General features: G+C 32.2%; 8 protein-coding genes across 8 annotated transcripts; 3 read left to right on the top strand and 5 right to left on the bottom strand.

Moving 5' to 3' along the window:
* Positions 1 to 414: 414 nt before the first annotated feature.
* On the bottom strand, positions 415 to 1,029 carry NAEGRDRAFT_71768 (uncharacterized protein; the record flags this gene model as incomplete). Its single annotated transcript, XM_002672961.1, has 1 exon — positions 415 to 1,029. The coding sequence occupies one exon, from the start codon at positions 1,027 to 1,029 to the stop codon at positions 415 to 417; it is 615 nt and encodes a 204-aa protein (XP_002673007.1).
* Positions 1,030 to 1,868: 839 nt separating this feature from the next.
* Positions 1,869 to 2,954, bottom strand: NAEGRDRAFT_71767 (uncharacterized protein; the record flags this gene model as incomplete). The annotated part of the gene is made up of 1 exon (XM_002672960.1): positions 1,869 to 2,954. The coding sequence occupies one exon, from the start codon at positions 2,952 to 2,954 to the stop codon at positions 1,869 to 1,871; it is 1,086 nt and encodes a 361-aa protein (XP_002673006.1).
* Positions 2,955 to 3,397: 443 nt separating this feature from the next.
* Positions 3,398 to 4,012, top strand: NAEGRDRAFT_71766 (uncharacterized protein; the record flags this gene model as incomplete). Its single annotated transcript, XM_002673033.1, has 1 exon — positions 3,398 to 4,012. One exon carries the CDS (start codon positions 3,398 to 3,400, stop codon positions 4,010 to 4,012), a length of 615 nt encoding a protein of 204 aa, XP_002673079.1.
* A 563-nt stretch (positions 4,013 to 4,575) lies between these two features.
* On the top strand, positions 4,576 to 7,220 carry NAEGRDRAFT_71765 (uncharacterized protein; the record flags this gene model as incomplete). The annotated part of the gene is made up of 3 exons (XM_002673032.1): positions 4,576 to 5,203; positions 5,250 to 6,848; positions 6,937 to 7,220. The coding sequence occupies 3 exons, from the start codon at positions 4,576 to 4,578 to the stop codon at positions 7,218 to 7,220; spliced, it is 2,511 nt and encodes an 836-aa protein (XP_002673078.1).
* Positions 7,221 to 8,049: 829 nt separating this feature from the next.
* NAEGRDRAFT_71764 (uncharacterized protein) lies at positions 8,050 to 9,714 on the bottom strand (the record flags this gene model as incomplete). The annotated part of the gene is made up of 1 exon (XM_002672959.1): positions 8,050 to 9,714. The coding sequence occupies one exon, from the start codon at positions 9,712 to 9,714 to the stop codon at positions 8,050 to 8,052; it is 1,665 nt and encodes a 554-aa protein (XP_002673005.1).
* Positions 9,715 to 9,933: 219 nt separating this feature from the next.
* Positions 9,934 to 10,853, top strand: NAEGRDRAFT_81025 (GAL4 domain-containing protein). The gene is made up of 2 exons (XM_002673031.1): positions 9,934 to 10,239; positions 10,299 to 10,853. The coding sequence occupies exons 1-2, from the start codon at positions 9,939 to 9,941 to the stop codon at positions 10,430 to 10,432; spliced, it is 435 nt and encodes a 144-aa protein (XP_002673077.1). The 5' UTR covers positions 9,934 to 9,938; the 3' UTR covers positions 10,433 to 10,853.
* Positions 10,854 to 11,872: 1,019 nt separating this feature from the next.
* NAEGRDRAFT_71761 (uncharacterized protein) lies at positions 11,873 to 15,279 on the bottom strand (the record flags this gene model as incomplete). The annotated part of the gene is made up of 3 exons (XM_002672958.1): positions 11,873 to 12,657; positions 12,759 to 13,164; positions 14,101 to 15,279. 3 exons carry the CDS (start codon positions 15,277 to 15,279, stop codon positions 11,873 to 11,875), a joined length of 2,370 nt encoding a protein of 789 aa, XP_002673004.1.
* Positions 15,280 to 15,527: 248 nt separating this feature from the next.
* Positions 15,528 to 16,100, bottom strand: NAEGRDRAFT_71760 (uncharacterized protein; the record flags this gene model as incomplete). The annotated part of the gene is made up of 1 exon (XM_002672957.1): positions 15,528 to 16,100. The coding sequence occupies one exon, from the start codon at positions 16,098 to 16,100 to the stop codon at positions 15,528 to 15,530; it is 573 nt and encodes a 190-aa protein (XP_002673003.1).
* Positions 16,101 to 16,679: the final 579 nt, after the last annotated feature.

Below are 16,679 nucleotides of genomic sequence, written 5' to 3'. Positions count from 1 at the left end.
CACAACTGTATAATCATACATGCCAATGAAATCAAGTACCATTTCCATCCAATTCTTGGTGTATTGACCTGAAGAGATAGCACCATTGAGGTAAATTTGTTGTTGGCCTGCTTGACAACTGAATTTCTATTAATTTGAGACTCAATAGCAGACTCTGCTATTACAGAGCCACCTACTTCGCTCATATTCATTTTTTTAAATGTTTGGATTGACAAGATTTGAGGTAATTGCTCGCATGATTACAAACTGTGTCAGTTACGTGATGCACATTTGTAAATATCTCGTGTTTGATGTTATTTGAGAGGTTGTGGTATCTCCCCGCCTACCAGTAAAGCTATCAATTTACGTTTAAGAATTGTTGGGACTTCCAAAATTGAATTGCTTTATTTGCTTTGATAATTTGTAGTGGAGAAATTAATTAGTAATGTTATGTCTCTTGCTCGTCATTATGTTACGGACTTTTGAATACATAGCACTATCCAAAATCTGCCAGAGTTTTCCCTCCAATACGCCAATTATTAGACCTATTCCTGTAGCAACTGCAATAAATGGAATGCAAAACAATCCAATAAACCAATCATTATCAGTACCAATGTGCTCTTTGCAAATGTAAATTCCCAACTCTGTTGCTAAATTATAAGCAATTGCTGACATTCCTGCACATGAGGCACCCTCAATATTCGAAATTTCATTAGAAAAGGTCCATTGTTGTTCTTCAATCCTATCCAAAATCTCCATTACAATATGAAACACAAATCTATCAGCCACAAACACACAAATACATCTCATCAGTAGGGTAATTTCATACATTCCCGATTCTGAATAGATATTTCCTATAGCTCTATCCACAAAATCAAAAACAATTCCCGAAGCCACACATCCAATCATGCTCTTATGGACAGCAGTGATAGCCTTTGATGTATTTCCTTCCACATTTTCATTCCTATTTGTTTGATTATTACTAGTATTACCACTTTCATTAATATTATTATTATTATTATCATTATTATTATTAGTATTCCGATTCATGTTCCTTTCCTCTTCATCATCATCACTAATATTAAATATTAAATTAAATTTAATTTCAAGCCTACACAAAATTCTACCAAAACATTGTGAGCATACAATTTCATTGATGGCAATTGCAATGGGCACTATAATATTTCGTAGCTCTTGCCATCCTGTGAGTACTGAAAGAATAATTTGTTGAGAAATTAGAACGGCCAAACTCCAGCCTACCCATTGAAGGCCATTGAAAAGTGCTCGGATGAGGAGGAAGATCAGATTCTTGATGAGTGAATTTGTGTTGATTGGCTTGTTGAAAATGGTTATTGTCATGATGGTGTGATGAATGTTGTTGTGTTAGGCAACATTTGTAATTTTTAATAATAATAAATTAATTTATTAAACACAATATTGAAAAAATATTCAACAAATGATACTTTGTGACCATTGCTGATTTTCCGAGTGGTTTCACATCATGAAAGCACCAAACTTTCGCATCATCATCTCAACATCATCTTTATAGTAATAATAGTAATTTTTATTGGTGGATTATCATGAAATTGGAATTTATTTTTCATTATGATGGAAAGATAAAAGTTGGCGAGCCATCCCTATTTTTCATTCCTTCATGGCCGTCAAACATTTTTGCAATGAATTAACTCGCAATTTTTTGAACATTTTGAAAAACCTTAGTTAATGAATGGCTACGGCCATATCACGATGAATGCACCTCATCCCGTCCGATTTGAGAAGTTAAGCATCGTCGAGCCACATCAGTACTGAGGTTGGAGACAACTTGGGAACCTGTGGTGCTGTAGTCTTTTTAACATTTTAATATTTCAACAAAAACAACTGAAATAATGTTAGAACAGAATTTTGTATTTAAGGCTTTTCATGTTCTTTTGCATGGAGTTGGCCGTTACGTTGCTGACTGAATTATCACTAATATCGAGGTAGGTCAATTTTTGTAGCAGGCCTAGAGTTTTGGCACCTTCTTCTGATATCTTATTATCCCTAATTGTTAGTTTAGTCAATTGGTTCATTTCACTAATTATTATTACACCAGTATCACCAATTTTGTTCTTACTAATATTGAGATCAGTCAATCGATCCAATTTTTCTAAATATTTAACACCTTGGGATATTCTATTCTGTTGGATATTGAGACGTGTCAATTGAGTCATATTTCCAATGGATTTAGCTCCTTCTGTTCCTAACTGATTTTCTCCAATATAAAGTTCAGTTAGTTGTTTCAAATTACTAATCGATTCAACTCTCTCATCGGTTAATCGATTTCCACAAAGTCTCAAAGATGTCAAATTTTCCAATTTACTCAAATATTGAACTCCATCCATGATTCTACAATTAGAAAGATCAAGTTTAGTCAATTGTTTCATTTCAGAAATCATTTTAATATCATCATCAAAAATTGAATTATTTCCAATTCTCAATTCAGTCAATTGACTCAATTGAGTCAACCATTTCACACCACCATATCCTATATCATTATAACTAACATCCAATATCGTCAATTGTTTCAGACTACCAATCTTTTTAATTCCTTTAACTCCCTTCAATTGTTTATAAATCCAAACTTCTTTCAAATCTTTCATTCCTTGCAAAATTTCACATAATTCCACATTATCAATTATCGATCCATCAAAGGAATTGACTGTTTTCAAAGATACAATTCGATTCAAATATTGACTCTTTGCCAAACTCTTCAAATTAATCTCCTTTTTAAATACAATTGCAAATTTCAAATATTCTCCAATCAAATTGTAAAATTGTTTAGAAATTAGAGAACAATTCCGAATAATGAAATTTCCATTTTCTAAAAATTTTAAAATTTCCAAGCAAACATCATTTGGAAATATTTTTTGATCGGAAGTGGAAGTGAAGAATTGAGGAGAAGGAGCTATCGATGAAGAAACAAGGAGTTGACCCATTTTTTTTATTGGAAACTGAGTTGTTTCAAACGTGATAAGTTTTGTAAGTTTAGTTTAAAGCAAAATATGTGAAAAACTGTAGTTGGAATTTAGCCAAAATTCTGTAATATTCAAAATCCTTGATGATTCATCAAACATGTTCGGGATTTAGGAAGATGTTCATTGTATTCAATCAATTTGATCAATTATATGGAGGGATTCTATTCGAAAGGTACCCTTCTCTTGAAACTGCAGAAATGCGTCTTGCATTCCTAAGTCAGCGCACCAAATTCAAGGAGTAACGAGCTCACATATTGCACGCACTATTAAACTTTTTTAGAAAGAGGCACAAATCTACCCATCGTTACTCCTTGAAAATTGTTATTCGAAAGTCACTTGTTGATAAATTGCTGCGAAATTACTTGATTGCTTTCAACCTGAAAAAAACAATCACACAACACAACATGAAATCAATCATTTTCCTCATTGCCACTCTTCTCCTTGCTTGTTTCGTATACAGAGCCGAAAGTGCCTTGAGAGCAACCTACTGGTACCAAGGAACTACATGCTCTGGAACCTCCTTCCTCATGACCATTCGTGATAACGCAGCTGGTTGCAATGTAACTTCCTGCACTCCGTACAGCAATGAGCCAACTGTACTTTCCCAAAGTTTCGAATGTCCAACTTCCTATCCACAAAATCCAACCTTGAAGAGTGGAGAAATTTCCATCTATGCCTATTCTAACACAACCACATGTGATTCAACCACTCTCAATAGATATGACGTTTACAAAACTAATGTCTGTATTAAATCTGGAATTCTCTTTGGACCTAGTGCTAAATCTGGACAATATGTCAATTGTGAAAAGGTTGTTACTTATTCTGATGAGAATTGTCAAACTGTTTCCACCTCTGCACCAATTACTTTGAATAGTTGTGCTTCTGGAAAAATTAACAAATGTCTCTTGTCAAGTAATAGCACAACTAATGCTGGAAATTCAATGAGACATTCTCAATCAATTGTTTCATTGGTTGTTTTGATGATTGTTGGATTAATTGCAGTTGCTTCCTTGTTTTAATTTGTTTTAATTTGTTTATTTAATTTCAAAAACAAATAAAGAAAAAATTAAAAACTTAACTTTTTTTACACTCGAAAGTTAATAGTTTTTGAATGGAAGAATCAAACATCAATTTGAAGAATTTTTATCAGAACGATCGAATGATATATTCTCTAGAAAGCAATTAGACTTTATTGAGCATTTAAGTGATCATCATGTAATGAAGAATTTCTCTTAACAATAGTCTCCAATTATCATACGAAAATTAAGGAATTTCATGTCGAATCTTTTGTTAACAAGTAATAAAGTTATTTAATAACAAACACTGGCAATCAACAAAATTCTTCTCATTACATGATGATTCAAACATTCCATTTCATTGACCAATTTTTGGGATATTGAAGTATCGAATCTTCAAGGCAAATACATTTTGTTAAGACGAGACAAAGATGGGGTGGTTCACAGAGAAGTATACTTTTATATCTCTTTCCCGAATTGAATAGCATCGCCACTTTTTAAGGTGCATCTCGGGCAAAATATTCACAAAGAAAAATTGCCTTAACATTCATCATCACAGCAAAATAATGATGATGAATAATGCAACAAATATGCTAGCACCTCCGTTTCTTGATATGAATGAAGGTGGCGAGGGAAATTCCTCAGAAAATGCACCATCATGTGTAAATATTTCTTCCTATTCTGTTGGAGATATAATTATTAAGGAAGAGCTTCAGAAACAACAAGAACACCGAAGGAATGATGATGGCTCTCTGAATTTATTCTACTTGGATGAATACTATTTGAGCGATTTACGAGGCCCTTGTTCCTTAAAGGCTTTTATTATAATATTAATGACATTATTGATTGTGGTGTGCTCGGGTAGTATTTATGTTTCCGTGTTTGTGGCAATGTATAATTCAGTGAATCAACTAACTGGGAATGTTCAAGATTTGGTTCAGGATAAAATCACATTGTATATTGATTCAGTTCTGAAGAATATGAAAGATACTGGATTTATAATGGCAGACCATTACAATTATGGACTAACAGAGCCGAGTGTCTTTCGAAAATACTTTTACACACCCTATAAAGTGAGTGGATTGAGTGTTGGTTATGCATTTGGTAATCCATCAGAAAGATATTCCTATACGATTGTTGGAAAGCAAGATGATGAAAGAATCGTCTACTCTTATCAACCTCCAGGATTCATAGGTAATTATTTTGAAATTAATATTATTTGAGACAACATTTTTCATAGGATCTCTCAGAGATACATACGATAATAATGGAACTTTGCTCAAGTTGAATGATACTATTGACTTTACACCGTATAATGTATCAATTAAGGATTATTATTGGTTTCCATTGGCAGAAGCTGAAAGAATGGGAGAAGAGGGAGCATTTAGTAAGCCATACATTGTCACTAATGGAACCTTATCAATTTCTTTCGGAGCTAAAGTTTTCGATCAAGAATTATTTTCTCAGGGTGTGAAATTATTCAAAGGAATAGCTCGTATAGTGAGGCCACTAGCTGGTTTTAGTAATTTCCTCTCAAAAAAAGTCAAAGTTTTCGAGCATGGCTACGTAATTATCAAAGAGAATGGTAGTGATTTTGCTTTAGCTGGAAGCGTTCGTTGTAGCTCTCCTGATGAAAAGGAACGACTTAGTATTTACGCAATTACTGAAAGGAATGCAGGTCAACTAATGCAAAAACTGAAAGATACGTATGGAGATATTGAAAATTTGCCTGAAAGTGTCACAGTTACCAGTTTGGGTGTAAATTACTTTGTTAGACATCAAATCTATGAATATCACAATGTAAAATGGGATATGTACACAGTGGTTGTAGAGTCTGATGTCATGAAAAGTATCCATATTAGTATTGCTGTGTCTGTTTCCGTAGCTGTAGTGGTAACATTCATCGGAGTCTTGTTTGGAATTACTCTTTCTCTGATTATTATTAGACCAATAACCTTCCTCCAAGAACAATTCCAAAAAATTAAGGTTTTGAATTTGGAAGGTATGATTATCCCTGACTCAATGTTTGATGAGTTGAGCCAAGTCTATACAAGTTTATCATTAACAGTGAGATGGTTGAGAGAAATCAGGTCATTCGTTCCTCCATCTGTCATTCAAGATATTCGTTATAGCTCCAATCCAAAGAAAAATCCAAAAAAGACTCAAACCATCAATCATAATCCAAGCTATGCCAAGTATGAGAAAACTAATGATGCATGCCATCCATTTCAAACAGGTCTTAATCAGAAGGAATGCTCTGTTATTCATGTGAGATTGCATAACTATTTAAAGTATAATACTCCTCACTTCATTTCTGCATCATTTCCAAAAATTTTGAGTGTCATGACTGATTGTACAAGACTATTACATTGTGATCTTCAAGTTCTGTCACTTGAAGATTTTAGAGTCATTGTAGAGCCAAGAGTAATCAAATCCAATATTGTAGCTCTCGAATTGGCCTTAAAACTGCAGAAAGGTCTCGAATATTTTAACAAGCAATTCAAAGAGGATTTTGATGTAAAGATTGAATTTGGTATTGGAGTTTCCACAAATGCAGATTCATATGTTGGAAATTTAGGAACCAAACATCACAAGGTCTTGTCCATCATTTCCAATGCCTGTAAAGTGGCAGAAAGTTTAAGTTATTTGGCTTCTCATAATGGTGTTCACATAGTTGCTGATGAGCAAACAACTTTGTGTGATCAATTCATTTCGAGACCAATTGATAGATTCCTCTTCCAATGTTATGTTCGTGCAAGTGGACCATCTGAAGAAGTTATTAAAAATGTCTATGAAGTAATCAAGGAAGTGGATAATCAAATAGAAGAAGAAGGAGAAGGTAGGTTGTTTTCAAGTCCCAAAGATGTATTAATGAATTTTCCATCAAACTAATATTACAAAATATATATTAATAATAATTATTTTAGAGTGGATGTGTGAATTTGAGAAGGAAATATTCAATTACAAACAATATCGTTCAATATTTGAAATATTTACCAGTTCCGATCCAGATACTCTCAATGAAAAGAAGATTCAACTCAAAGACTACTTGACAGAAAATCCTGATGATTATCCCTCCAAGAAGATACTAGATATTATTTGCTATATTCAATCCCGAGTGTCAAATGTTGAAACCATGGTCAATATCCTATCACATTATCATACAAGGATTGATCAATTTTTTGTAGAGGATTACATGGATTCAATATAATTCTAATGAATATTTTTGGTTTTTTTTGTTATTATTTCTGCTAGTAGAAACATGATTAATACAATTTTATCGAAATTATAAATTCCATGTGCAGAAACCATTGATGGTGAAGCAGACGGCCTATGAAAATACAAAATTTGTGAAAAACAAGAGATTCTTTTATCAAAGATATAAAACTTGGTGTGATGATTCTCCACACCTAATAAAGCATATCTCTCTGGTATGATGTTCCGATATTGTACTTTGGTTATTGATGATGAAACCTCCACCATGACAATGACAATACTATTGAAGAAAGTAATGATGAAGATGTTATATATTGTGAAAATAAATAGTACTACTAGAAGAAAGTTTTTGATTTGGTCAAGTAGATGATGAGGTATGGTACATGTGCGGGTTGAAAATAATCTTGTACCGATTCAAACGAAGACAAAAATCCAATCTCCAAGATTCACCCCACACATACTATTGACAATCTACAATTTATGGTTTTTGCAATGACCAAGTAGATGTGCCGAATTTGATGATTTTGATGAAAAATCGACTTTGAGCCTAATTAAAAATAATTTCAAAGAGTAAACTTGTGGAATACTATTTAAATACTATTGGAACAGCAAAGCAACCTGTTCGAACAACATCCGATATGTATTTATTGATTTGAAATTTCCCAAGCGATGATGCTATTAAATTTCTTGATGATTAAAATTTCAAACAATAAAATTACTATTCTACTATTGATGGATATCCAAAGATGATGTACATTGAATATCAACGTCAAATATATTAATAAGATTAATAATATAGCAAATTGTATCTTTTATTGCTCAATTCATGGAATAACTATCATAACGATAGCAACCAACAAGACTATGAATCTGTATGGAATGATTCTTGTAGCTCCATTTACAAAGGATGAATTACTAATTGATGGTGAATAAGTCACAGCCAACTTATCCCAAAATTGAGTACATACATCAATACTAGTGATTGTTACTTGTTGACTTGTCAAATCAATACTCAATTCATTGTCCTTCAATGTTGAATATGAATTCCACTGTGAAGGAGAATTGTTATAATTTGGATTTCCACTCACAATAAAATTAGTCCAATAGAGAATCATTTGCTTTGATAAAATCTTATCCACTCCAAACAATCCATATGGTGAAAAGGCAGGGAACAAGAAAACCAAATCCAATCCATGATAAACACCCAAACATTGATTAGAAATCAAATTACGATTAAAATTGTAGAGATATGAAGGAATACCTCTGTTGGCATATTGAACTGAATCACGTCTAGATGAACATCTAAAGGCAGCATCATTAAACACATTGTTGAGGTATTGAATTGATTGAGTGGAAGGAACAGGTCCATAGAATTGCACTATTTTGCTGAATATAGAGGATCCGTATTGAGCAGTTAGGAAATTTTCAACCTGAGATACACTGGCGTAATAGTTGAATAGTGGACATGTAAAATAGGTTGTTTCATTTGAAACAGTTCCAATAATCAATGGAACTTTGAGAAAATATCCCTTTGCAAAATTGTTATCAGGTGTATCAGTTAATACATAGCCATCAACAATAGGATTGGCGGCATTGGTCAAGATATTCTTGGGAACAATGTTAGAGGTCAATAAGAGAAGTGTTGATACAGAGACATCTCTTAAACATTGAACAGTTGTACATGATTGATTGGAACGAACATAATTACCAGTTGAATTGATTGCTTTTTCCATTGAGAACAAATCGCTTGAAAACCAAATGGAACCACTTGAAACCATTGCTCTTTGAAACAATTGCGATTCCACCACAAGCGGACTTGTTAAAAGTGCTCTAGTGGTAAAACCACCTGCACTTTGCCCACCTACTGTAATTAAATTTGGATTTCCTCCAAATTTTGCAATATTTTCCTTAACCCACTTGATTGCATGTATTTGATCAAGTAAACCATAGTTGCCAGTTGTTTTCTTTCCATTTTCACCACTGTTTTCATTAAATAGCTCAGTATCTGCAAGGAAACCCAACAAACCCAATCTATAATTAATAGTTACCATAACAATTGGAAGTGAATTATTAGAGGCAATAGACATCCAATCAGATGGATCAAACTGTAAAGATGATCCTATTGTAAAAGCACCACCATGAATCCAAATAAAAACAGGTAAATTATTAGCATTGACTGGTGAATAGACATTTAAATAGAGACATGCTTCAGATTGTTGAATTCCAAGATTTAAATTCTGAGGACAAACTACTTTATAATTGGCAATATTGACATTGGTGGAAGCAGAGAGCGGTTGAGGTGGTTTCCATCTGAGTGAACCAATTGGTTGTTGAGCATATGGAATACCATACCAATAATTCAATTGACCATCACTAGTTTGATTTCCAATATAGATACCTTGGGTTAAGGTAACACTGGCTTGTTGACTCAATGCAACAAGTAAGACTAACAGTAAACCAATAAGAGAGAGTACAATACGTTGATTCATTGTTTTTTTTTGAATATTTCTATTGAAAACCATAGGTCTTGCTGTTTTAAATAGTGTCTGATATGAATCATTATGCCAAACTACATTGACCGGACTTGTCCGGTTTCTTTGAATTTGAACAAGACTGTAGTAGAATTTAATTCCCTTTCGTATTGGAGATGCAATTATTTGGCGCCAAAACATAAAGATGTGCGAATGCTTCTAATTCAAAAAAAAAGTATGAAATGGATGATGAGGACATTTTGAGGTTATTTGGTTGTGGTGATGATTCAGTGTGGACACCTTCAGCATTGTATAACCCAGCATCGGAAGAAGTTTTGAACAACACTTCCAATACATTTTTCAATATATCTCCAACAGAACAAGAGAGCAAAAACGTGGAACATCCCGAGGATTCTACTCAACAAATATCATCATCATTAAATTTGCAAATCACTTCTGATGAAAATAATAATGGTGATGAGCAGAAGGAAACATTCCATCCTATTTCGTGTCTTAGGTGTAGAAAAGCACATTCCTTTTGTGGTTTGTATCCATTATATTGAATATTTCCTGACAATTAAACAACATGTACATGTAATCAGATAGAAGAATACCCAAATGTGAAAGATGTATAAATATTGGAACTGAATGTGTCTACATGGAAACAAAAAGAACTAGAAATGCAAAGGAAATAAACGAAAGTAGAAAGAAGAAGAAGACAACTTCCACCTTCTGATTCCAGTGCATCAAATAATAATACTAATGATCAAGTTAAAGAAAATGCTCCAATTTCTTGTGCCAACCCCATAATATTTAACAGTTTGAGTAGAAAGTTTACAAAAAGTAGGATTATTGAAAATTATTATCTATTATTAAGCGACGTTTACACACTTGTCGATAGAACAGAATTGGAAAAATATATTTTAAAAAACGAACATGTTGATAACTCCTTAATGAGTACAACAACTTGTAAGGAAATGGAATGTTTTTATCAAAGTGCAAAAGGTCTAGTTGAACAATTTGTTGGACAAGGTGGAGAAGCATCCATTCAAAAATGTAAACAATTTTTATCAGCTCTATTGATGGATAGAGAACCTTCATTTATCGTTTCATGCATTTATTACAATTTAGCTATATATGAATATGGATTTGGAAGGAAAAAATTATCTAATTACTATATTTACTCATCAAAATTTTACTTTAATTCAAAAATGGAAAATTCTCTAAGTGTTGAAAATTCCACTCATGAAAGCAATTTATGGAAATCTTGTATTTTATTTCAACATTTAGCAATGGAAGATATTGGATTGATTGGGTTAGTTAGTAGTGTTCCTAAGCTATTCGAATACTCTACAGGTCAAAAACTTGATCAAGAAATATTAAATGTGTTTGAGAAACCCATTACTGTGGAAAATTGTTTTGATTTATTGAAAATTGGTGAACTTATTGGAAACGTATTAATGAATTCTACACTGGTAGATGCTAAAAGATCAAACGTGGGACATTTACAAGCTTATTCGAGAGCACTCCAATTTTTTCATAGCCTACTGTTGAATGGAATGAGAATTGGTGTGTTGATCAAACTTGGGATTAGGAGAGATTTGATTGAAGAGGCTGCCCTATCCATTACAAAATTAACAGAGAGTGAATTTTTTGGAGTCTCAACTGTTATCATGATTCCATACTTTACCATCGCTTCTAGGATTCATTTGGAAATTGTTAAATCAATTAAACTTGGAAAGCGAATGAACAATATGAATCATGAAATTATAAATACCATACAAGAAGGAAGAGAGGATGAACCAGTAGTGGACTATTATAAAGTATTGAAAATGGATTTAATTGGACTAGAGTTTTTAAATTCTAGATTCAACACAATTTCTACAAATTATGGTCAATTAATGAATGAAATGAAACGCTTATTAGAGAATTAAACAATTGTAGTTGTTAGATTGATTGAATTTCACAACATTGTTTTAACCAAACGGAACACCACGGATTGGAAGAGAACCCGAGTTAATAAAGTTGTTTACAAAATCGAGATTGAAGTAGAACAACTCCTATAAAAAACCTGCATTGCAGGAAAAAATCGGTAAAAACTCCAATCCATTGCTCGTAAAAAAATCTTTTATTACGACAATAACGAATCTATTCAGATTCTCATAGGTTATATAAATTATTTGGAGTCAATATAATAGTTAGAATAGGAACGGCCGACGAAGTTAGAAATGGCACCTTGGATCTCTGGCCACTTCTTAGCGATGTCTTTATGGAATTGCATGTATCCATCTTCGAAAGAGGTGATTCCGTTATGATGGAAATGTAATGCATGGTGATGCTTTTCTGGTTTGAATTGAAAATGAGAAAGTAAGCACTCTCTCCCTTCAAGAATATCAGATATCTTTGACTGACAAAAATACCTGGCACTATCCAAGCCAGGGCACTCATGAATGTAATGGAATAAATCAGATTCTGTACCACAATCGTAACAGAAACTTTTACCCTTACCAAAATTGATATGGGCATTGATGGAATTTCTCCATATAAAGTATTTAGTTTTAGGAGTAAGACGAGTTTTAAGGTATTGCACATTAAGAGAATCCCAACTTTGGTTTAGAATAAAGTTAGGGTTTTCATTCATCTTATTATGTCTTACACTTAAATGTCTTGTTATGGTCATCTTCTTATGATTGAAGATGACAACACCATCCTTAACAAGGAGGTGTTGATTCTTGAGTAAATTACAAATATCAAAAATATCATCTCTGGTTGTAGCATTCTTTGCTATTAAATCAACCTTGATATTCTCGCTATCTTTGTGTGCTTCAACTTTCTTAATTTCATATTCTATTTTTCTATTTTTGATTGTTCTAAAGAAGGCTTCTTTTAATGTTAGAAAATCTCCTTTGTATCTATCTTTGAGAACTTCTATTGCAACTTCACTATCAGTATGAATGGTAACTTTAGAGTTTCGTGGGATTACATTAATAGAAGTTATTATGGAGCATATTTCGGCTATATTATTTGAATAATGATCATTGATTCGAGGGATAAAGTTTTACAAGGAACTGATCTATTTGAGGTATCATAAATATTAATACCCATTCCTGTCTTTTGATTAATTCTAGATCCATCTGTATGGATATCGAAACTATTTCCTGTTTTAATTTTGGCTATTCTAAATTTCGTATCATTCTGCACAAATGTGAGATTATATTCTTTAAGTACAGATAACCATTTAGCATAAATATTATCTTTAGTTTCCTCACAAGCTTTTCTTATTAACTTATTCTTATTATTGGCGATTAAATTCATAGTTCTTAAATTCATTCTTTCAGAGAATTCCTCAATTGATGGTAATCCACCTTCTTCTAATGGCAGGTGAAAGAAACTTGTTGGAGTTGCTCTGTCCATTAATAATTTACGTCTGATTGCACCTCTAATTGCACGATCTATTTCCTGAGCTTTCTTTAAAGGGATTATATTGATTTTTGAGAGGTGGGTGAATAAGCTGATTGCTTTAGCATGCATAATTATTTTAAGGTTTGTTGGTTGTAATTTGAATAATGGTAAAAATCTTAATGATTTTGTGAATTTGTCTATCTTGGATTGGATGTCTTGTGTTACCAAAGTATCATCCCAAGGGTAATGGCCAAGTACTCTAAGGTTTTTCTGTTTAGGTACTGGAGTACCTTTGATTTTAGGTGAGACTGTGCTCTTTTTAGGTAATAGAGTTGCTACTGATTTCTTAGCATTCAATTTAAATAATAATTGATGTAACCAATCATGAATATTGTCTAGTCTCTCATTATATTTGGCATATCTGTCACATACAACATTCATATCATCAGCAAAACAGCAGAGTGCAATATCATTTGCACATAGTTTGCCTGGTTTGATTGGTATCTTCCACTTATCAATTGCTTTGTCAATTATTAATTGGGTAATACAATCGTAAATAAGAGGGGCCAGTGGACAGCCTTGTGGTATTCCTCTTGTTTTCTTAAATTTATCAGAGAGATGATTATCAATTTCTAATTGAAGTTCATGGTTAGCATAAGCATTTAAAATGAATTGAGTAAGTTCTGAAGGGTATTTGCAGTGGTCTAGGGCCATTTTGATGACAGGTAATTCGACTGCATCATACGCCCCTTCTATATCTAAATTCACTAAAATAAAAGTCCTTTTCCTTGTTTTCATTGCTAAGGCAGAGAGTAATACACCATGATTCAAAGTATTTCTGTCTGTAATAAATGCTTGTTGTCTAACATTAATATGAGTTGATGCCCAAGATCTCAATCTAAATGCTATAATATTAAATAATATTCTGTAAAATATTGGTAAAATAGTAATTGGGCGAATATCACTTAAGGTATTAATTTCTCTTTTAGGAATGAGTTTTACCCATCCTTGTTTCCAATTTTGTGGAATATCACCATCTCTTAAACATCTATTATATTCTTCTAAGAGGATTCCTTGATTAGCTTCTGTAAGATGTTTAATTATATCAAGTGAGATTAGATCAGGCCCAGAAGTGTTTGATTTCATTCGTTTGAGAGCATCTTGTAGCTCTTTAATATGAATCGAATTGCTCCAATCTGGACCTTCTTTGATAGTTGAATTACTTGGTGTGAATGTTGGTTGTTGATTAGTGGAGGTAAATTTGTTTGTAAAGTAATCCACTATTTCTTCTTCTTCAAAGTTAAGGTCTTTCCACATAATTTGGTTAGAGTGTATCATTTTATCAAATTGATACATTCTAGATGAAGAGTTATCATTAAATTCATCTATAAGTTTTTCCTTAATCTCTTTTGCATTATTAATATGTGTTTCTTTTAGGAGTGTTTGTAGTTCTTGTATTTCTGATTGAGGAATATTAGGGTTATTAATTTTAGATAATATTTCATCCTCTAAATCTTGAATTTCTTCTTTAAATGCTGTAGAAATTCTTCCAACTCCTAATCTATCTACTTTGGATCCATATTTAATTATTTGAGCCTCAATTGCTTGATTCAGCTCTTGAAAATTGTCAATTTTACACTTATTAATTGCTTCGTACATTCTTTTCCTCTTATTCTTACTAAAGTAAGTTCTCCAAGTAAGATTAGATTTAAATTCTAAATCTAAATAAAAAGGGACATGATCATTAGTGGTCAAAGGTGTCATAATTACTTCCTTTACCACTCTAATATTCTTTGAGACAAAGATATGGTCAGGTCTAGATCTAATTAAAGTTCCCTGACTTCGTCTAATCCATGTATAATTTGGTGTTTTGAATTCTGTCAATTTTAACATTTCAAGAATCCAAATCCAATCCTTTTCTCTTGTAGTAGTGGGGTTTTGAGTATCAATATTAAGATCCCCACTTAAAATAATATGTTCATCTTTACATGTTAAAACAGCATTGATAAAACTGTTAATGGCTTCTTGATCATTTTCATAATCATCTGATCTGCCACTTAAATAAATAGTAAATAAATTAATTGGAATTCCCCTGCTTTCAAATCTTGTCCATTGTAAGATTCCAGGTACTAAATTATTATTGGTAATGTTACGCTTTCTATGATTATTTAAAAAGTGCATAACTGCTGTTCCTTTACAGCCTTTAGATCGACCCATAAGGGAGTTAAATAATAAATAACCTGAACCAGAATTTCTAACTTTAATTTCTAATTCAGTAGTGTTAACGTGTGTTTCTGTAATACTCATCATATGAACTCCATGTGTTAAACACATAGATTTCAATTCTTGAGTTACAGATTTATGGACTGCATGCTTGTATAGACCGTTAACATTGTAGCATGCAAGTCTTAAACTAGTGGTAGTTCCACTCAAGGTTGAGTAGATTCATTAGATGATGTTGAAATCAAATCATCATCTATCATTACAGAGTTAGTATTATTTACATTATTTATATTATTAGTAATATTGACAATTTCCATTAAGTTATTATCTAATGGAATTACATTATTATTTGCCAATCCTACAACAAGGCTTGAAAAAGCTTTGGTGAGTAATATTAACAGATTATTTTCATTATTATTATTATTATTAATATTATTATTATTATTCTTAGTATTATTATTATTATTATTATTATTATTATTTGTTGTTTTAGCAACTGATTTAGTTGTTGCAATATTATTAGTAGAATTAATAGTAGGTAAATAAGGAAATAATCTATTTTTCTGTTCTATTTTAAGATCTAAAATCTCAATAGAAGGTTTGAAATAGAAATTGAAATGGTTTTTGTGCTTATCAATAAGAGAAATATTTTTCTTACAAAATTCATCCATTTCATCCTTATCTGTGTGTGATAATTTAACTAATTTATATTTTGAAGTACCAGAGTGATTAGTTGCATCTGATATTTTTAAATTGTTCAATACAAGTTGAATATCCATTCTAGAGTAAACACGAGCAATTCCATTTGTAATCTCGTTATCAGTAAATTGAATAGGGAATGTGCATTGAGATGTTGTCTCTTTTGTTTCACTTCTGATTTGCTCTACTGTTTTATAGTGTTGTAAATCAAGAGCTGAAGCAAGTTCAGAGCACGTTTTCTCATTATCAAATGATATTCTAGTAATATATTGTTTATGGGAATAGTTGGTATATAATCCTTCAACATTAATTCCCTTTTCAATAATATAATATTCAATAATTTTTTCCAATAGTCTATAATGAATATTTTTGGAACTAGTAGAATGACATAAAGCAAGAGGTTTTGGAGTAAAGATTGCTGGAGATGGGAAACATTCTAATACAAATTTCCTATCAACAACACATTCATTAAAAATATTAAAATATTGCTTATAGTCAGAGTCATTTTAGATATTTACAAAATTTTGAATAGATTCCCGGAGACATGTGTTTTCCTTTTGGGAGGTTTCTAATGCTCTCTCCAACACAAAGATTCTGTTAGCGAGCAGAGTACTCCCTTCCGTATCCGGAGGGTGGTAATGTTGAGGCATTTTCGCAAA

The sequence above is a fragment of the Naegleria gruberi genome (assembly GCF_000004985.1).
Source record: "Naegleria gruberi genomic scaffold NAEGRscaffold_49, whole genome shotgun sequence".
NCBI lineage: Eukaryota > Heterolobosea > Eutetramitea > Acrasida > Naegleriidae > Naegleria > Naegleria gruberi.
This window is presented reverse-complemented; position numbering and strand designations above follow the sequence as displayed.